This window comes from Pseudochaenichthys georgianus, chromosome 22 (assembly GCF_902827115.2).
Source record: "Pseudochaenichthys georgianus chromosome 22, fPseGeo1.2, whole genome shotgun sequence".
NCBI lineage: Eukaryota > Metazoa > Chordata > Actinopteri > Perciformes > Channichthyidae > Pseudochaenichthys > Pseudochaenichthys georgianus.
In genome coordinates this window covers 29795339-29816931 of record NC_047524.1, presented here as the reverse complement: position 1 = coordinate 29816931, position 21593 = coordinate 29795339, and the positions used below count along the sequence as shown (strand labels likewise).

The window sequence follows — 21593 nt, the reverse complement described above, 5'->3', positions numbered from 1 at the left end:
CCGCAGGCAGCAGGAGTGGAAGGACAGAGGGACGTGCGTGTGAGCAGGCAGGTTAGTGACATATAGCAAGCAGACTGGAACACTAGCAAGTGGCATGCATCAAGTTAACAGACAGAGACAACCTCTGTTCAACTACCATCAATCATAATTTATATCATTGTCAAAACAAATGATTTAGTTGTATTTTTAGGGGGGAGATAATACACAAATACGTCGTGTTGTAATATATATAATTGAATGAGAAATCAGAGGGCTGCTTATTCTATTATGAAATAACTTTTGAAAGATTGGCTTTAAATCAGAATAGTTTCTACACTCATCTGAAGCTTTGACAAAGCTGCCATCGCACTGAGCACTCTCCGCTCCGACAGGGGGACCCACTGTGTCACGTGACTCCTCGTGGCTCAGAGAAATGCTTTCCTCAACACGTGCAGACTGTTGTCATGGATGAGATGTGCTGTAGCTCACGTGCTAACTGCTAACAGCTTGAGCCCATCTCTTGACTGTAAATACAAAGTTCCTCTGCGTCCTTTGCTTCTCCCCGGCGTGTGACTCAGGGTAAACATCCACGCTGGGATGACGGGAGGAGCTTTAGGTCCAACTTGGTTATTGCATATCGTTGACTACCGACTGCAGATGTCATTCTAAAGGGTCGTCAAGGCCATTTTTTATTCTCTCATTTGGCAAAATGCAAGTTTACCACCAAACGCTAAAACAGAAACATACACAATGGGGAACTGTGTAGAAGAATGGTTAGAACAGCATTGAGACAACAGGCCATTCAACAGAAGAACTATGATCATCCATATCTCACATGCAAACTAAACTAAGGGTCTTTCACCATGATGTTAAAGCATAAAAGAAGCACACTAACAGACTTTATGTTTCCATGCCAACTGTTCCACCAATGAAACCAATACAATCGATAGAGACGAGAGGACAGGCATACAGTTTCAATCTGTGACAGACAAAGAGAACGTTTCCAGGCAGGCAGTGCAAAGAGGGTGTACCTGCCAGCTGGTCAGCAAGGGGGGGTAATAAAGGGTGGTGGTGGACAGGAAGAGGCGGAGCCAGAGTGGGAGCACTCTTAGCACTGCGGATAAAGGCTGAGGACAGCAGAGAGTCCCCCGTAGAGCAGCTACGCAGCGCTGCAAGAGGGGGAGAAGAGACGAGGAAGGGACAGAAGAAAAGGGTGGAGAGTGTGAGACAGGAGAGGAAGCAAAGGAGAGGAATGTTGAAGAGGTGAGGGGACGGAAAGTGGATGTATGGGCGAGGATGGGAATGTGAAAGGGATGGAAACATGATTTAAATATAGGAAGGATGACGGTTAATGGGAGGAAATAGAACGAAGCGGGGAAAGGGAAGGATCTGGATGGAAGACGGGGGAGGCATGGCAGCTCCAAGCACTACAGCTCGTCTCCTCTTGGAACCACAATACTCCACATTTGTCAGACCCACTGTTTACTTACAGGCACAACAACATGATATCCTGCAAGTCTGACCGAGTCTATGAAATATACGTCAGCAGTTCAACAGTCAACTGAAGAAATGTTAGCAGACTCGTCTCCGACAGGAGGAGTTAGACTGTTAGACTTTGAGGCTTAAGCAAAGAAAGAAAAGCAGCCATTCTGCAGCCCTGGCAGTATGCATACCTCATGTCCACTTCAGCAGGAGGATAACGAAGTGCAGATGTCCCGTCAAATAATAATAACTTTAGAAGGAGAAGCCTTCTTACATACACTCAGGAAAGTGCCTCAACACTGCACAGAGCAGTGCCTGAGAGCACGAATAGTCCACCAAACATTAGTTCGCTAAAAAGGTCGAGCCGTTTTTCATTCATTTATTAGTCGAAGGAAAGAAATGTCCTCTGGGCGTGTGGGGCCGAGTATGTTTTGGTCTTTTCACAAATGGATATTCAAAAACAAAAAACGACTGGATAGTTGATTTTTGTTTTCAAATTGAAAAACCAAAATTGAAATACAAGGCGTTTTTCTTTATCGTGGTCAAAAAGGGATTTACTAAACTTAAAAAACGGGATGATTTTCATTTTCTACTTCTCAAAACAAACAATAAAATCACTAGGAAACAGAAACACGTTTTTCAAATAAGAGCGCAGATGAGGACGGTCAATCGACAATCCGTGTATCTGCGGTCCATTTGTTTTCTCACCGCAAACAGCCAAGTGAACATTGAGGCCAGAAAATGGACGTTATGAAGGCTGTGAATATAATAGGCCTGTGTCTAAAATGGACCACATTGTTATGAGATTTAAACTGTACAGCGGTTCTGCTCTGCGGTCACTCAGCCGTCTCTAGGGTGACCAGATGTCCTGCTTTGTGCGGTACTGCACAGCATGTTCACGACTTTTGGTGCGTCCCGCAAATTGAGACGATGTCCCACATATTTCATTTTGATTGGCTAAAACGCTCTGATTTATGACATGAATCAGATGCGGAGAAAGGCCGGCTCGGTCCGCTGACGGCCGGCACCGCCCTTTATTATTATTATTGTTATATGTTTTAAACGGCATCATGTAAGTTGCGCTGAGAGGCAACAGAGGTCCACAGTGTACCCCCCCCCCCCCCCCGCTGACAGTTCACGAGCGTCCATAGTGTCTCTCCACCCCCTGTTGACATTGCATTTACATGTCCCACATTGTCCCACACAAACATACTCTCTGTCCCACTTGGCTTGTTGGCACCTGGTCACCTCCGCCGTCTCTCCAGTTTGTTTTTTCAAATCAGCTGCTCTTCATTTTTCCCCTGCTATATTCAACGAGTGATACAAATCTTTTCTACCACAAATTCTTAATAAAACTGACACTGTTGGACTCTGTATTAGTCTGACTGCTACCATAAATGAAATGAAGTACTTTTGCTGTGTACTTTGTGAGTAATCCTCTGTCAGAGTCCCCTCCATATACATAATGCATGTTTTCTGCTGTCTTTGATGAGTGATAAAAAGATAATGTTACCATTAGTTCTTAATGAAATTGATACTGTTTGACTTTGTATTAGTTTGCCTACTACTAACAATACATTGAAGTACTTTTACCGTGTACTTTTCCACTAATCCTCTGTCAAAGTCCCCTGCTGAGAACAAGAATGCATGTTTCTCTGCTATTTTGAATCAGCGTTAAAATAAATGTCTTCATGAGACTGAAATTGTTGGACAGAGTATTTTAAGAGGATGGTAGACACGATATCAGCAATACTTCCAGATACTCCGGCAGCAGCATTTTTACACCTTGGAACTTCTTCAGAGTCTGGCCTGGAGAGCTGGTCTATCCTTCAGCACACTGACACACTCTGTCACTCTGGTTGCCCTCTTATGATGCTGGTGTCTTTTAATATAGAACTATTTCTCAGCCGCTAATTCGTTCCTCGCAGATTCTTCAGTCTCATCAGCCTCATGCTTCCATCAGTCCCAGTCCACGCCTCCAGCACACGTCCAGTGTCTGACTCCATATGATATTGTCCTGATGCTGTAAGGGTGATGCCCCATGATCACACAATGTGTGCCAAGGACCTCATATTATGTCTGTCATTAATGTTACATCACCCATTATAACAGTTTTCTTTCCTTTTTTCTCTTCTCTTAACTGAATAGCCGTCTTTAAGTATAATACAATGTAAAGTCCTTTTCCTGCACCATTTAAAGCAGGGGTGTCAAACTCAATTTCATCACGGGCCACATTCGCATTATGGTTGCACTTAAAGGGCCGGTTGTAACGTTAAGACTATATAAAAAGACATATATAGATATTTAATATATATAAAATAATGTATTATTACATTATTGCCTCTGCATTGGATTATTATCGGATAGGGTAATAACTTCATAATTAACTACATGTGAAAGCAGAAGATAGGGCAAATAATTGGAAGTCTCTTCAGTGAGGATGTCACAAAATGATTGAAAAAGAAAAGAACATTCTGGAGAAAAAGACATTTTGAGAAAGAAGGCATATTTGAGATGCATTGTGGGACATGTAGTTTATGGGCAACGTGCTTCTGTAAATCGGCATGTAACCGTATAATAAACATATTATATTCTTTGCAAGCTCTTGTGGGGCCGCAGAAAATGAAGTCGCGGGCCGGATTTGGCCCCCGGGCCTTGAGTTTGAGACCCCTGATTTAAAGGCTTCAAAACAGGCATTTCTACTGTATGTGTTTGGAGAAATGAAACAATCAATGGCCCAGAATTGTACTTTATAAACTCTGAATCTTGTGGTGCTTGAAGACATACAGACTGGTGAAGCCGGCCAGGGGATATATATATATATATATCAGGGTTTCCGTTAGCCGGTAATTACCGGTTTTTATTAAAAACCGGTAAATTCAAAACCTGCTGGTCAAAATGTCTGGTAATAATTAGGGAGGCTCCGATCGATCGGCCCGCCGGTCATTATCGGCCGATATTCACTCTTAATAGTTTGATCGGTGCTCTCTATAAAGGCCGATCAGGAGAGCTGGGTCTGATCGATATGGACATAAACGCGAGAGAGATCAGATCAGCTGCTGAGTCTGACCGAGACACGCAGCTCTGTATGATCACCTGAAGCCCCGCCCTCTGTTTAGCGAGCTGCAGGAGCTGCATGAGAAACTGACGTGCTGTCAGGAGAGAGAGAGAGGGAGGGAGAGAGAGGGGGAGAGGGGAAAAGAGAGGCTCCGTTTCTCCCGTGTTATTATTCAAAGTTGATGTAAACTTCTGAATAATGTACGTTATCTACTACAAGTAGTTTGTTTGAATGTAATAATTATGTTGTTTGTTGTTTGTGGAATCATTTATTGAAAAATGAATCTGAATTTTTCGATCTGTTACGATTATAAACTGAAGCAATATAAAAATGAGCCCCGTGAACTGAGTTTTAAACTGAAGCATATCTGCTCATAGTCCGGTAATTACATGCTAACGTAAACTCTGCTACACAACTCTTATTATTATTATTGAAATATGACCGGGATTTCGAGGCGTAGTCGTGGGGGGGGGGGGTCTGCAGTTCGGTGGACTAAGGATTGCACCACTGCTTTTTGCAGATGATGTGGTTCTGATGGCTTCATCGGTCTGCGACCTTCAGCACTCACTGGATCGGTTCGCAACCGAGTGTGAAGCGGCTGGGATGAGGATCAGCACCTCCAAATCTGAGGCCATGGTTCTCAGCAGGAAACCAATGGACTGTCCACTCCAAGTAGGGAATGAGTCCTTACCCCAAGTGAAGGAGTTCAAGTATCTCGGGGTCTTGTTCTCGAGTGAGGGAACAATGGAGCGTGAGATGGGCCGGAGAATCGGAGCAGCGGGAGCGGTACTGCAGTCGCTTTACCGCACCGTTGTGACGAAAAGGGAGCTGAGCCAGAAGGCAAAGCTCTCTGTCTACCGGGCCATTTTCGTTCCTCCCCTCACCTATGGTCATGAAGGATGGGTCATGACCGAAAGAACGAGATCGCGGATACAAGCGGCCGAGATGGGTTTTCTCCGCAGGGTGGCTGGTGTCTCCCTTAGAGGTAAGGTGAGAAGTTCGGTCATCAGGGAGGGACTCGGAGTTGAGCCGCTCCTCCTTCGCGTCGAAAGGAGCCAGTTGAGGTGGTTCGGGCACCTAGTTAGGATGCCACCTGGGCGCCTCCCTAGGGAGGTGTTCCAGGCACTTCCAGCTGGGAAGAGACCAAGGGGTAGACCTAGGACCAGGTGGAGGGATTATATCTCTTCTCTGGCCTGGGAGCTTCTTGGGACCCCCCAGTCAGAGCTGGTTGATGTCGCCAGGGAAAAGAAAGTTTGGGGCTCTCTGCTGGAACTGCTACCCCCGCGACCCGACCACGGATAAGCGGGAGAAGATGGATGGATGACCGGGAAGTATCAAATTTGTCCGGTAAAATAAATTCTGCCCGGACATTTGACCGGCGAGAAAAAATCCTAGCGGAAACCCTGATATATATATATATATATATATATATGCCTTTTTTTAGCCCTATTCTGCAATATTTATTCAAATGTCACTAGCTATTTAAACAAACCAGGCCGATTATCGGGGCCGATATTCCGCATTTGACGGATTATCGGTATCGGCCTTTTTGGGAGTGGAGCAGTTTTTCAGGTTGATATGTGAAGCTCATTCGCTAGCCAACATGTATCTAGCCAATGTTTAGCAACATATTAGAAGTGAGGCTACTAGACTAACGTTAGGTCTACTGTAATAGCCTCACTTTTAATAGTTTGCAAAACATTAGCTAGCATAGTGTTTTGCAGTTGCTAGCAGCTTATTGGGATGTTATGCTAGACAGACATGCATTGGTTTGATATAATAACTTAAGCATTATTGTTAGTTAAGCATGTCAGCCTGCAGCCCCACTTCTTGTCTCTCTCTCTAACTCATTGCAGATGGCTGCACTAAAGAATAGGGCACAGAGAGGAAACCAGTTGTTTAAAAGTTCATTAAACATATATGCTTAAATGCATTTCAAAGAAGTTGTGTTGGAGTTTGTGATACACAATCAAACAATCTAGAATTTAGCTCTGGCCTTCCCAAAAACATTTAGTTGAATCGGACACATGGAAGCTCTATTGACTGACATGCTGACTGGGACTGATGGAAGAATCTGAGAGGAACGAACTGGAGCAGAGAGATAATCCTATTTAAAAGACAGCAGCTTCATAAGAGGCCAACCAGAGTGACAGGGTGCGTCACTTTGCTGAAGGATAGACCAGCTCTCCAGGCCAGACTCTAAAGACTTTCCAAGGGGTAAAGATGCTGCTGCCGGACTACTGACTGGAAGTATTGCTGATATCATGTCTACCATCCTCTTAAAATACTCTGTCCAACAATTTCAGTCTCATGAAGAAATGTGTTTTAACGCTGATTCAAAATAGCAGAGAAACGTGCATGCTTGTTCTCAGGAGGGGACTGGCAGAGGATTACTGGAAAAGTACACAGTAAGTACTTCATAGTACTTGTGGGAGTAGTTTCACTACTAGCCTACTGAGTCCAACAGTGTCAATCTCACGAAGAACTAATGGCAGAAAAAATAAAAGCAAACTGGAGAGACGGCTGAGTGACCGCAGAGCAGAACCGCTGCACAGTTTAAATCTCCTAACAATGTTGTCCATTTTAGACAAAGGCCTATTATATTCACAGCCTTCATAACATCCATTGTCTGGGCTCAATATGTGTCTTGGCTGTTTGCGTTGAGAAAACAAATGGGCCGTAGATACACCGATTGACCGTCCTCATCTGCGCTCTTATTTTGAAAGGTAACTTCCGGTAGCAGAATATGAAAAAACTGTAGTTTTTTTGCTTCTGTTTCCTAGTGATTTTATTGTTTGTTTTGAGAAGTAGAAAATGAAAATCATCCCATTTTTTAAGTTTAGTAAATCCATGATAAAGAAAAACGCCTTGTTTTTCAATTTTGGTTTTTCAATTTTGGTTTTTCAATTTTGGTTTTTCAATTTGAAAACGAAAATCAAATATCCAGTTGTTTTTTGTTTTTGAATTTCCATTTGTGAAAAGAAAATCCAATGACCAAAACATACACTGACCGTGTGCTTTGTCACGTTTGCTGGAATACCGCCCACACTTAACGTGGGAGCTACGTACGCCTGGAACATTAAGGGATTACGTCAGGCAGGAAAAGCATAGTGAGGTCATTTGAACGTTTAAAGCACGACCTTGAGAAGGTGACAAATAGGTGCCTTCCAGGTCTAGCTGTCGGAGCACACCTTCTTAAAAGCCGGCTTCCTTTGTGAACGAGACAAAGAACTCACTGGTTCTCGACAACGGTTAGTTCTTTCTCATAATATGAGAAGAGTGGCATTGTGGGAAAATTCAAGTTTTCATTCCACGTTGAGGGCTTAATGTGAATCGAGTGTATTTCATTGATTACATGTTACTTGATGTAACTGTGTCCTCGCTGCTTGCTTCGGCACACATTAGGAATCTATTCAAGCGATTCTGCAGGTTGCTTTGTCGCCAACAGCTTGTGCCGCGTGACTCAAATGGGCGATGTACGTGGAAAAGCCTTCCACTTTAATGCAAAGACAAAACATTTGATTAATATTCCGATTACACTCAAAGACTCGTCGATGAATGGCTTGAATTGACCACTACTGGTCGATGGCGGCCCTGATAGCACTTTACTCAGAAGGTCAGGGGTGTGAGGGGAGAGATACTGACCCACAGTCTTCTGGCGGACGATGCTCCGGGCCTTCTCGATGCCAGGTGACCCGGCGGTGGTGGCGCTGCGCTGCCTCATGGCCGCCGTCTGCACCGGCTGGTCTCTGCTCCAGCCTTTGGAGAAGGAACGGTCCGGAATCTGCCGCTGACCCTCGGAGCCGATGCCTGGTGGAGGAGAATGGAGAGGGACTTCATTCCTCTATGCACACTAAGTGTTACATAGTTAATGACATATTTGACATCTTTCTGTAACTATGCACCGATACTGTTCAGATGAGAATAGGCAGATAACATTTGTAAACATTTACTAAAATACGGTACTTTGTTACATTGCTTTCTAATGACTCACTGACCTTTCCCTTTATGCTTCTTCTGTTTCTGTTCACTCAGTTTGTCCAGAGGCAGCTCATTCAGATCCACAGTGTAAAGGTTCCTGGCCAACACCTGACACACACACACACACACACACACACACACACACACACACACACACACACACACACACACACACACACACACACACACACACACACACACACACACACACACACACACACACACACACACACACACACACACACACACACACACACACACACACACACACACACACACACACACACACACACACACACACACACACACAACTGATTCAGATGGCAGCAACAGAACTGGTGGGACTCAAACTACTGCTCAAGGCAGCAGCAGAAAGCGTTCTCATGCAGAGGAAGAGTGTGTTCTTAGAGTAAACATGAACCAAAGCATGTGAGGAAAAATGAAAAACCAACAGTGGTCAGAATTCTGACTTGAAACTGAATAAGAACCGAGCGCATGCCGTCACATGGCGGCGCCTGGAGAAAAAGCGTTGAGGCTTCATTCCAGAGCGCCTCGCCTTTTAAAAAAGAAAAGATATCTATTTGAACCCTCAGAAAAGCGCTGGTGACGTCACTGTAGGAATTGGTGGAGAAGCTTGTTTTTGAGACAAAAAGACAGAAAACCTGTTTGCTGTAGCATAGCAACCGGTGTTGTTGCTGCCGGTGAGTGTAAACTAAAGCTCTTTCAGACGACGTGTGAGAGCAAATATCTAATGAAATCGTATTTGATTAACTAGGGTTGGGTATCGTTTCAATTTCCACGATTCTGATTCCGATTGCGATTCTACTTTTCGATTCCGGTTCTTAACGGTTCTCAATTCCGGTTCTTTGAAGGGCAGGGTAAAAAAATGATACATGCTTCTTCCACCAAAAAAAAATTACATTTATTCGAGAAACTTTTACACAGGTTAGTTTACAGTAATATTCACATGAATCAGTCTGTTTATATTCACTGCTATGTAACTGTAACCTGAGAACCACTGAAATAACTGCGCATTCACACCTACTAGTCCGCTCTCTGGTGCGCACCAGACCACAGTTTGTTACATTGTTTCATTTTTCAGAAGGTTCGGTTTGCGTTCACACGGCAAAACTCAAACGGACTATAAACTTTAAACACAAGTCATGTGCACGGAAATGCTGTTCAACCATTGGTCAGACATTAAGGGGGTACAAACGCAAATCCCGGCAATGTCTACCGGAGCCTCCGCCATGGAGCATCGGCACTTTCAGCAGGTTATTCTCATGCTGCTGTTAGTCTGGAGATCAACAGACACTAGCGGCCCGCGCATACGATTATATAATCAGACAACGTCCGGTAAAAGACATTATAACACATAATGAGACGTTCGGCAGTAAGGAGGGCGTTTCACCGACGACAGGTGTTCTTACTTTTATGTAGTTGACGGAGAATTTTTACTTTACACGACACTGTTCAACACTTAATCCTGCTTCGCTCTTTAACTAAACAACCGCGGATGTCTTGAAAGACTCTTTCGCTAAAGATTTTTGAAGACATCCGCGTTCTTGTGGACTGCGTTCACACCAGCAATGAACCGCTCCAGAGTTCGCAAGCAAGCGCTCCGAGACCACCTATTTTAGCGGACCAGAGTCCGGTTGTTTAGTTCACTTCAGAGGTCTCGGACTGCGTTCACACCGACCCAAATGAACCGCACCAAGCGGCTAAACGCACCAGGGTTAGATTCAACCGGACTGTACAAGGCCGGTGTGAACGCACCCTAAAGTGAACCATCTAAACCAGGGATGGGCAACTTTGATGGTGGTGGGGGCCACATCATTGATGTACTGGCCACTAGGGGGCCGCAGATTCACTTGGAACACACACACAAAAATTCCATGTGTTGTATGTAATTATTAACAAATATACTAAGTCTGACATCTTCATTGACATTTTACAAAAAATGGGAACATCCTCTAATGAGCTCACTGAACAAATATCAGTTCACAGAAAAAGGAGGTGGGGCCCGCCATTTGCCCATCCCTGATCTAAACACTCAAGAGTCCTTCACCTCACTGAGCTGTAGTTATCAGCCTCAGTCTGACTGGAGAGGACTCTCCCTCCACATCATTGTAGAAACATCTTCTTCTTCCGTTAGAGCAGCTAGCACCAGATGCTAATAACAACAGCGCTGGTACCGGTGCACCCTCCCTTTCTCCCTCCCTCGCTCCCACGCTCTCACTTTGGCTGTGAGCCAGATAAGCCAACATCCCCCATTTTCATCACTTGCAGCGCCCATCGTACAGGGGGGCAAATGAAAAGTGTAACCGGGATGAAAAGGGTGTTACATTTACTTAATTATGAATGTTGTTACATCAAGGCCGAAAATTAGGATGAGCACCAACGGTCAAAACCGGTACCCAACCCTACTTATAACCATACCCAGTTTAGGCATACATCTGGAGGATAACATGGCCGAGACCACTGTAGTACCTTGGTGAGCGTTTCCATGGTGAGAGACCACTCAGTGACCAGCTCGTCCCAGCAGGTGAGAGAGGAGAGGACGGAGAGCAGGTCGTCCCACAGCTCTCTGCTGATGTACACGTTCAGATTCCCCTTGATCCACGCCACGATCAGCGTCTGAGCACAGGGGGGGCGAGAGGACAGAGAGCCTCGTTAGGACAGGCTGGAATCCAGCGTTCTGCTCATTGAAACTCAATACAAGTCTTCGGCACAATTCAACCTAATTTACCTCAAAAACATGTTTTTATGTTTGGTACCTGAAAGATGGGTCCGGCCAGCCTGCCTGACAGCGTGTTGTTCTTCTTGCCCTGGGGCATGATGGATGGAGGCCTTTTCATCACAGACTCCGTCACCCTCAGCATAACCAGTAAGGCCTGCTCCCTGTAGTCAAAGAACACTATTCATTCATAGAAAGTCATGTCGATCCTCCTTACCTATGAGAAGATAACTAGCTTCCCAGATCCCCAATAAGATCGCTTTTTTTAAACCTATTTTAATCAAGACATGAAATGTTTGTGTTGTCGTCCCTGTACAAGATCTTTTTGAATATTTTTTTGCACAATTAAAAATAGACGCACATAAAATACAAACAGTGCAGGAACAGGCAAGAAAACCCATTTGTCTGTGTTGGAACCGCCCCCTAAAACAGCGCTAACAATCCCAATGTATAGGAAAATACAAACAACAGCTCAAATGAAATGATGATGGGAAAACAGGAGGTAAATCATCCTTCAGGTATTTTACCATGTCTTCTGGTCCATGGTCTCGTGCATGACGAGGCTGCGGTAGATGTTCAGGACGCGCTTGCACATGTCCACGTGCTCCTCCAGAAGGATCTTGATGTCGTTGGCTGGCTCCAAAAGGAACACGTTGGAGGAGTGGGTGATGAATACCTGAGAAGGAGACGAGATACTACAATTAGGAAATGTAACAACTGTGTAACTGTGTGTGTGTGTGTGTGTGTGTGTGTGTGTGTGTGTGTGTGTGTGTGTGTGTGTGTGTGTGTGTGTGTGTGTGTGTGTGTGTGTGTGTGTGTGTGTGTGTGTGTGTGTGTGTGTGTGTGTGTGTGTGTGTGTGTGTGTGTGTGTGTGTGTGTGTGTGTGTGTGTGTGTGTGTGTGTGTGTGTGTGTGTGTGTGTGTGTGTGTGTGTGTGTGTGTGTGTGTGTGTGGTGTGTGTGTGTGTGTGTGTGTGTGTGTGTGTGTGTGTGTGTGTGTGTGTGTGTGTGTGTGTGTGTGTGTGTGTGTGTGTGTGTGTGTGTGTGTGTGTGGGACACACCTGTAGTGTGGTCTGCACTCCAGCATGGACACTGTACTCCAGCAGTTCCTCGTCCACTGCTCTGTTCATTCCCTGCGGGAGAGAGAAGAGAACACTTAAGATATAATGACCTGACCACATTCAGGCATTCACACACATTTTCTATCTTACTAAATATATCATTTGTGAACTAATTATATTTAAAATTGGGACCGCACGCCACCTTCAGGGTTAATTGAAGAAATGTAAATGTTAAATATTCCTCGTTTTTGTCTTTCTCCGTCAACTAAAAGTGAGTCAATAAAAAAAGTGTAAGGTTAAAACTTAAACAGTAAGCTAAATGAACTTTGAGTATAGCTGGCACAGTTTTGCAAAGTCACTTGAATCCACAGTAAATCTTCATACCATGTTCTTATTGTTGTCCCCTTCTCTCCCACCCCACTCTCCCAGACACACCAATACAACTCGCCTCGTCCTCCTTCTCTCCGAGCTGGGAGCCTGAGTCCAGGCTGCCAGTGGGGGGGTAGGGGCCCTCCTCCGGCTCCTTCATGAACACTGGCCTGCCCTCCATGGCGATCCACTCCTGGTAAACACGCACCACTTTGCGCATCGCCGCAGCTTCACACATGGGGAGGAGGAAGGCCTGTAGGTGGAGAAAGGAAGATGTGACTTGAATGTGGACATTGAATCCACCTGATCTACTGCAGCCCTACGAGGACATATCTCAGAGCACTGCTTTGTAACCAGCTTTCATTTGTTATCTAATTAAATATGATAGTATTTCCAATGTAACTTATTGTTATTATTTGACTTTTTTTTCCATCGTTTAAAACAAAAAATGTAAGGCATATGATAAGGCCTGTTTCTTTGCTTGGTTTTACTTGTATTTTTTGTAAAATATGAGTTTGTATTCTGAATGAAAAGACTTTGGACAAAAATATCTGTTTTATAAGTGTTTACATTTCATTTAAATGTACTGCAGACACAACCTAACATTTAAGATTGAAATCATAGAAGACCCTCCCCACTCCCTGAAAACGTTTTTTTTCTCCTTCACCTGTCTAAAGATCTCGGTGATGAAGTTGACGTTGGTTCTGGAGGAGGTCAGGACCCTCCTCACCACCTCCATGTCCGTGAGCTGCTCTTCATCCATGGAGCAGAGCGAGGAGGAGCTGGGCTCCCTCTCCGTCAGTGTGGAGGTGTTGGAGTGGCTTTGTTCCGGCTCGCACCCGGACCCCAGACCCCCGGACAGCCCCATGCTGCTCCCGCCCGGCCCAGATGAGCACCCGCTACTTTCCAGGTGGCCGTCCAATCGGAGCACGCCTCCGCCACAGTCCTCAGAGCTGCCTGCCGAGCGAGCCGCCAGGCCTGCTGCTGCACGCTGGGAGGGGGGGGGGACAATACAGCAAAATAAGTGACTTTTTGTCCTATTTAACTGTTGTGTACATATCTGACAATTTGATATTATTTAATATCCTTTTCACCGAACATCACATGGATCTTTTACATTGGCAGTTTACAATTTTTTTTCTCAACAACAAGAAGTGAAGCCTTTAAAATAATGATGATCTAATATCACTGGAGGTACAACAGTTTTTTGTTAACTAGATAATTCCATATGTGTTCTTTCATAGTTTTGATGTCTACAGTATTCATCTAAAAAGTAGAACAAAATGAAAATAAACAAAAACCATTGAATGAGAAGGTGTCCAAACTTTGGACTGGTACGGTATACAGGACCTTGATTCATCTGGGTCATTGGACATGTGCAGTGTGTCAGAGAATATTTTAATCCGATCTCTTTGTGTCTAGAGATTCTCAGCTTTCCTGAGAATCTGTTATTACAAAGATATGCTTTTCGTTGAGTGGCATATGCTCCTCTCTGTAACTTGAGGAGGACACGGGTCAAGAGGTCCTCTGCCTTCCTGCGGGGGAAGTTTGGCATCATGAGAGTTTGCAATACAATCGGCTCTTTGTTCCAATGTCTGGTAATGATTAAGGTAAGGTAAGGTTGCCCCTGTTGAACATGAACAGAGACTATCTGAAAATTATTTTATTTTTTTTGTTATTTTTTTTTTTGGTACTTTGTTATAATTATTAATCTGAGTGAAAAAAAGAGAATATATATATATATATATATATATATATATATATATATATATTATTGTTATATTTTTTTGTTTCTGACATGTTCAATAAATTGACTAAACTAAACTAGGTAAGGCGGGCCTTTCCAGTCCCTCCTTCTGGGATATACAGATTCCAGTCTCTACGCCTTGTCTTCAGAGATTGCCAGGTGGCCCACATGAAAGTGTGATATACTCTGATCTCTCCGGCCGTATCATACTCGCAATAAATAACAGTGTTTGACTAAAGCTGCTCCTGCTCCCATCCTTTCCTGAGTTGTGGCTCTGCATTGCTGCACAGAAGTTTCCATCACACAGTGAACCGTTATCGGCACATGCTTTCTATCAGCAGAGTGTGTACAGTGTGTATGAACCTGTATGTTCTTGGGAACGATCTCCCCCTCTGTTCCCGGGATGTGGGTCTGCGCGTTGGGCCGCGGCTCCAGCCAGAAGGAAACCAGCCAGCGGATGAAGATGACCCGGGCCTGGAGGAAGCTCTCCTTAGTGCAGTACACCGTTTCCCCCCCGTCCTGCTCCCTGCGCACCACGCTGTAGTAAGGCTTAGGACGCATCGTGGGCACGTCTGTGGGGGGGAGGAACATCTTTAGTTATGCTGTCTATGGTTACAATAATACAATGGCACTATTCAATGTGCTCCGATGCGCTGTGGATTTATAGCATCCAGTCGTTTTGAAAGAGATATTACAGGTTGTTTGAAGCGGAGTTGTATGATGTACTAATTCATATTCAGTGTATTACCTGGAGTATAGGCCTATACAGACAATCAGATACAAAGGTGTAATACAGTGAAACATGTGTGTCACATGAGTATAAGAGCTATAACACGGTGTAATATGGGAGAAACATGATTGTAATACAGGCGTAATGTCGTATCTCGGAAGATGCAGAGTGTAACTTCAATACAAATAGTAAATAATACATTTCCCAAAATATCTTCATGTGCTTAGCGATTTAGGGGGAATGAATTAAGTGTAGAATACAGTTCAAATATTTTAACAGCCAAATCTTTTGTGAGACAGTTTTTTCTTTCCAACAAGGATGGAAGCTGTTATCTCTTTCTCATCAAAGCCACCAGACTGAAAACTGTCATTTGATCTTTTTAAATATGGGAGTTGCTGGCTTACCACCTCATTGGGGTTAGTTACTTTGGTGTTGTTCTGTGAAATGGTGAATCTGGACTAACCTTAGAGCAGCGATAGACAATGAACCCCTTGAGTTTTACTATTTAAAATAACTGAATATTTCAATTGAGTTTGGTGGCTTTGAGGAGACTATCTATATGGTTCCCCGTCAAACACAAAGACTGCATTGCTGCTTCACCACGAGGTAAAGTGTTGTCAATGTTCTGAATACAGCAAACACTTTAACTGTTATTGACATTGACAGAAGTGCCTCATACCACCCGAGTTCAAAGAAAAATGAACTGTCCCTTTAAGAGCTAATGTAACTGACCCAGTATGGGGTTGTAAAGGCTGGTTTCCATGGCGAAGTTGGGAAAGATGTGAGGAAGGTAAAACTTCCTGAAGTGACCGAAGAGGAAGCTGAAGGCGCGTTCATGGTTGTCTTTGCAGCGCCACTCGAGAGACTTGGCCTGGTGGGGACGTGGACACACACACACACACACACACACACACACACACACACACACACACACACACACACACGCTTGTGTTATACAGAGACCATGACGCACACTAATCAGGGTCAAGCGGGAAGAGCACCATTGTTTTTGGAAAAGAATGTTGTTATCAGTGTGTGTCTGTGTGCGTGAGAGCAGCAGCAGGAAGAGGAAATACAGAAATAAAGTCAATGAGGGATGACATTAGTGTTAAAGGCGTTAGTGATACTAGTAAGAGATTAGAAGAATACTTCCCTCGACCATCAATATGATAAACATCAGTAAATAACAGACCTAATAACTGCTTCCCCCGTGTATTAGTAAGGCATTACAACATGTTCAAAGGTGTAATTGGTGTTAGTAAGGAATGATGATAATACCTGGTTTACCATGTATTTAAGTAGCGCTTCTAAAAAGTAAGCGGTGAGGTCTTCCTGGTTCTTGTCACCTGACTGGGGGGGAACCAATGGGGTGATCTCTTCTGGGGTGACCTGAGCTGTAGGAGGGAAACGGGGTCACTTTATATGTATAATACATTGAATACTGCTGAATGTGAAGTCACATGTCTCTGTGTGGAATCAATGTATGGGGATGGAAATAGTGACCAGGATAGAAACAATTCTTAGGAGCAGTAAAAGACTTGTACTAACTCTCTGTTAGACTCAGCGGGGGGTTGATCAGAGTATCCAGGGTGCGTGGGGTCCCGTGGCAGAGTGGAGCCGGGAAGCCAGGAATCAAACAGGCGAACATGCAGAGCTGCTCCCGCTCGGCATGACTCTGCAGCGCCTGCATCCACAGCAGGAACAGGCGCACGCCCTCACGACGGATCTGTAATGTAGATGAGAAGAAGATCCAGATTTTACTTGCAGCATTTACTCGTTCATTTTTTAGTAAGACTTTAAATTCAAAAGAGGCTGTACGAGTCGTCTGAGGAGGATGTAGGGGCTGTGACAGAGGTAATGACGGGTCAAAGGTGTACCTTCAAAGAATTCCCAGTGTGCAACAGCTTCTTGAGGATCAGCCCTGAAGAAAGAAACATGTCAGCATTAAATGACAGTAAAATGGTATAAAGCTAGCCAGCTCTAAAACCACCAAAAGCTCATTTTGCACACGCTTTTGTTCTGGTGAAACATCTGTGTTCAGTTGAGTACTTGATTCTGATTGGCCAATACGACATACCAGAGGTTTGTTATTTTGTAATAGCAGACCACTGCTAAAGAGGATGCTGCGATCAAGGGACTAAGTGCAGTCGTATCAATCCACGAAAAAGAGGTCTGGTCAATTTACATCAGCGGTGGCCCAAAAAGAAAAATCTGAAAACTCAGTGGAATACTTTGAAATATTAGTTTTTATATTTGTGGAGAGCAGCTTTGGAATTGTGATGGCTAAACTGTCCCAAGTAAAGAAAGAAAAATGGCGCAAGTGAAAAGAGAGGTTAAAAGAAAGAGAGCTGGACGTCAGAGAAGTAAACAGTAGAGGAAGACAGACAGGAAGTGAACACTAAAGCAGTGTTTCCCACAGATCTGAAATATACTTGGGCGGGTGGTGGCAGCGGGCCGGGGGGGGGGTGCGCGGAGAGAAATAAAAAAAATAAAAAGTTTTAACAACATGTTTATTTATTGACTTTTCATTCCTGTATAATCATTTTGCGCAAAGATGGCACTGTTTGTCAACACTTCATCCTTCTGGGATTTCATGAAGAACAGCTCCAACGCCTGTGTGTATGGGAACGCCTCTGGTGCTGGTCCATTAAAGGGAACACACTATGGGCTCTGGCAGTGTCTAAAGACTGGTTCATGGAAAATAAAATGGACAGACTTGGAAAGTTACACAAAACCTCAATCAGTGCTGCCGACCTTTTAAGTAACGCTGCTGTCGCCCCAGTTCCAGTAGTTGGTACGCAGTAGAACACACTATTTTTTTTAGCAGAAGCAACACAATCATCTTTAAACCAATTAAATCATTTAAAGTGGACCCATCATGCAAAATGCACTTTTGCACGTCTTTTACACATGAATATGTGTCCCCGGTGTTCTAGGGAACTCACCAAGTGTCAGAAAATACAACCCTCTCTATTTTCCTCCGCACCCAAATCTTTTAAAAACGGGTCTACAACGAGCGGACACAGATTCCATCCGACCCGACGTCAGCCCGGAATACTGGGCGGTGACGCTCCGCCTACATGGGCAACGCTCCACCTATCAGGGGAATGAGAGGTTGCCGTGGCATGGTAACAGCATGGTAACAGCATGGTAACAGCATGGTAACATGACGCTCGTGCCACGCCCCCCTCCTTTGCAGGGGGGCGTGGTCAGCTGCAGCTCATTTGCCACAGAATCAGCCCTTGTGAAGACAGAGCTGGAATACAGCAAATAGAGCGAAATGAGGCATGGCTAAAATGCATGATCTGTTTGGTATTTTGAAAAGAAATCTTCACAGACATGTTTTATATAGGTATGGCCCTACAATATATTATTCAAATATAGCATGATAGGTCCACTTTAAAATGAATATTGCAGGTGAAACAGTTCATGTATTTAGCACATAGCTGTGTAATAAGCTTACATAAAACCCATACCAGCACTACTAATCCTTCGGGGGGTCGGTGAAGCTAAGCAACCCGGGCAATAATATAACAAACATGCGGGATTACAGGGCAACAACAGCGGCACTCTGTTTTCTTCTTCTGCAAAGTTTAGGATTGTATCTCACATGACATAATATGACCCAAAACTAGTTGACAGGGATCTGATCTGCAGCACACAGTCAGTACAGGAGATCATCTGTAGCGGGTTTGAAAGGGTTGTGGGTGCTTGTGTGCGAGTTACCGATGCTGTGGAACTGCCATCGGCTCTGGATTCGCTCTGGCAGGAGCTGGAGGATTTTCTAGAGGAAAAGAAAGATTTTGATGCTAAGGACCATTTTTTTTAAGATGACATTTTGTGCCTTTATTACAGAGAGAGATTTGAAAGAGGGAGATGGAGAGGATGACTTCAGTGAGTGGTCCCTGAGTCGGAATTGATCCTGTGCCCATTATATAATGTGTTATGAGCGTATTGATTTACTGCTGTCCCATTTATTTATTTTTGATTGTATTGGTTGGTTGCAAAAAAATCCATATCAATATATTTGAGTCAGTATAGGATTAAAAAGTATTATTGCACGGCTTAGTTGAATACTTAATTCTGATTGGTCAATTTGTTGCATTGCTAACACCACAGTTCCAAATGTTGCTACTAGAACTCACAATGTAGAGTGCAAGCAATACGATGATTGTAAATTCAATAATATCATGTATATCATTGATTTATACAGCTATGCTGCAGCTAGCTGGTAATTATATGGAAAGGAAACCCTCGTTGATTTCCCTATGATGACTGGATCACTGTAATCATCCCTTATTTCATTATTGTAATGTTCTATTTTATTGTCCATCTTTTTACTAACTAATGCCTCTCAGGGGAAACCTTGAATCTTTTGTCCAAGTACTCACTGTACTAGCCCAGCATTGTTTTGAGTTGTGTGGGTGTTACGACCCGCCCTCTACTCCATGGTAGTGGACAGAAAAGACAACACGGAGGGGAGCGCGTAACAGTGGGGCCAAATGAAGGTCACACATACTGACTGTGCTATCTTATCCCGGCTACTCTCCACCCAGTCCAGTGTAGCTGAATGCCAGCGCTCTCAGTCTGAGGTCAGAGTCAGCTGGTGCTGTGGGACTGAAGTTAGAAACACTTTCACAAGTCAGAGCTCCGTTCTGAAGTCATGTTGCCTCTTAGAAACAGTCTTCTCTAGATTTCTATTTTTAACACAGTCTACTAGGGGTCTCTCAATCTCTCAACACAGTCTTCACAACCATAGAACGGTGAGGTGATTAGGTCTGTAGGCCTACCCATAAGTATTATACCATCATCGCATCACAAGGGCTAAGCAGACACAACAGTAAGGGAATCTATCAATATTGCAGAAAAAGGATCTTTGGCTAACAAATGTTTATGACAATTACACTTTTATGTTTTTAGAAATTGAAATGCAAACACCAGGAGTAAAGAGCTATGGTTAGGCTATAAACAAACGACATCACAGTCACATAGAAATACTTTACCTCGAATATAAAGAGAATTGAGTCCAGTTCCTCCCTCTGAGACTTGTGACCTGAAACGCACAGACTAGCTTGAGAACAAAGCACCGTGATCGAGTCTTAATAGCAACAGAACATTGCCTTACTTCTAAAAGCTGACCAATCAGAGTACATCGCGTTGAACGTGAGTAAAACGTACCTTTTTGTTTGAGGCTGACCTCAATGGTGACAAAGTTCTCGAAGAACACATAGTAGATATGCGAGTAGTTCAGGTCGAAGAACTGTTTCAGCTCGGACGGCTCTGCGTTCTCTGGGAAATCAGAAGGGAAATGAAGATGAAAACTAACAAACAGGAGAGCACCAAGGTTAACTCCAAACGGCACATTCACTTTGATTCCTCGAGGATCTGTTTTAGTGCTGAAAGTAAGACTCATTCCTCAAAGCATGCACATCACCCGCTAAGGGTGATTTGAGGAATGAGTCGTATCTAAAAATAAACATTACAAAATAAATCAAATGTGCCTCTCAAATTGACACATACATGTCTCTCTTCCCTCTCATAGCTGTTTGCACAAAATGAAATATAGCAAAAAACAGAGGAAAAGGAAACATAATTAAATATGACAAAAGTCTGATACTATCCGATCACTCTTGTGACATCATTCTGACAATGTTCTGAAGCGATTATGACTTTAGTCTGACAGATATGTGTGACATGTAAGCAGTGTGATTCTAAAATCATTACTTAAACCAGTTGGAGGCCCTTCAATCCATCTTTAGTCTAATCAGGGGTTTTCAAAGTGTGGGAAGGTGAGCCTCCCCTCAGAGAACATAAGAACAGCCGCCCCCCCCCCCTCCCAATTATTATTGCTATTATTAATATTGTTGTTGTTGCTATAATGCAGGGGCATTCAATTGCATTTCAAAGAGGTCCAGTAAGAGAACATGTCATTATGCTCTGTTTTCGCCGTCTCCCTTTCTCTTTTTGGAGCACGCCATTTGAAATGTTAGTGCAAAATCTACAGCTCCTCTACCACAACCATCAGCAACAAGTGGACATGGAGAACTACGTGAACTACATGTTGCTGAATCCACCGCGGAGCATAAACAGAAGGGCAACCAGGCAACCATGGCAACTATGCTCAGGGTCTTCTTCGCTGATTTTGGTGTATTTTGTGGGGGAAGTACAGCGCCACTTACAGGCCCGGCATATGTACTACAGCGTCTCCAGTGGTCTCGTGTGAAGGGACACGTTTATTGAGCCGTATCCGTGTCAACGGAAGACTTTTTTGATATCGAATTCGGTTAGTTTGTGTTTTGTTTGCGTTCCCGTGTAAATGGGGCCTAAATGATTTCATGATAAACACAGCTACAGTCTTTTCTGACTTAGTTCTCACCACAGGAAAAATATACTTGAGCAACGTGACCTCACTGGAGCATCTGGGTTCTCTAAGCACACTTGTGAAATGTCA

The 21593-nt window shown here is 43.9% G+C and overlaps 1 protein-coding gene across 7 annotated transcripts in view; it reads right to left on the bottom strand.

Moving 5' to 3' along the window:
* The window catches only part of ralgapa1 (Ral GTPase activating protein catalytic subunit alpha 1), a 102718-nt gene that overhangs the window by 77964 nt on the left and 3161 nt on the right, over positions 1-21593 (bottom strand). For 3 of the 7 annotated variants that reach the window (XM_071201695.1, XM_071201693.1, XM_071201696.1), the window contains exons 2-18: positions 20321-20431; positions 20146-20195; positions 18869-18926; positions 17020-17063; positions 16691-16868; positions 16421-16536; positions 15875-16013; positions 14776-14984; positions 13333-13656; positions 12745-12918; positions 12297-12368; positions 11765-11913; positions 11278-11401; positions 10991-11137; positions 8518-8608; positions 8165-8329; positions 1011-1148 (exon numbers count right to left, since the gene is read on the bottom strand). In XM_071201695.1, coding sequence (XP_071057796.1) covers positions 1011-1148; positions 8165-8329; positions 8518-8608; positions 10991-11137; positions 11278-11401; positions 11765-11913; positions 12297-12368; positions 12745-12918; positions 13333-13656; positions 14776-14984; positions 15875-16013; positions 16421-16536; positions 16691-16868; positions 17020-17063; positions 18869-18926; positions 20146-20195; positions 20321-20431 — 2289 coding nt within the window. The remainder of the gene's footprint in view (positions 1-1010; positions 1149-8164; positions 8330-8517; positions 8609-10990; positions 11138-11277; positions 11402-11764; positions 11914-12296; positions 12369-12744; positions 12919-13332; positions 13657-14775; positions 14985-15874; positions 16014-16420; positions 16537-16690; positions 16869-17019; positions 17064-18868; positions 18927-20145; positions 20196-20320; positions 20432-21593) is intronic. The other 4 variants (XM_071201694.1, XM_071201697.1, XM_071201698.1 and 1 more) reach the window with 2 other exon arrangements.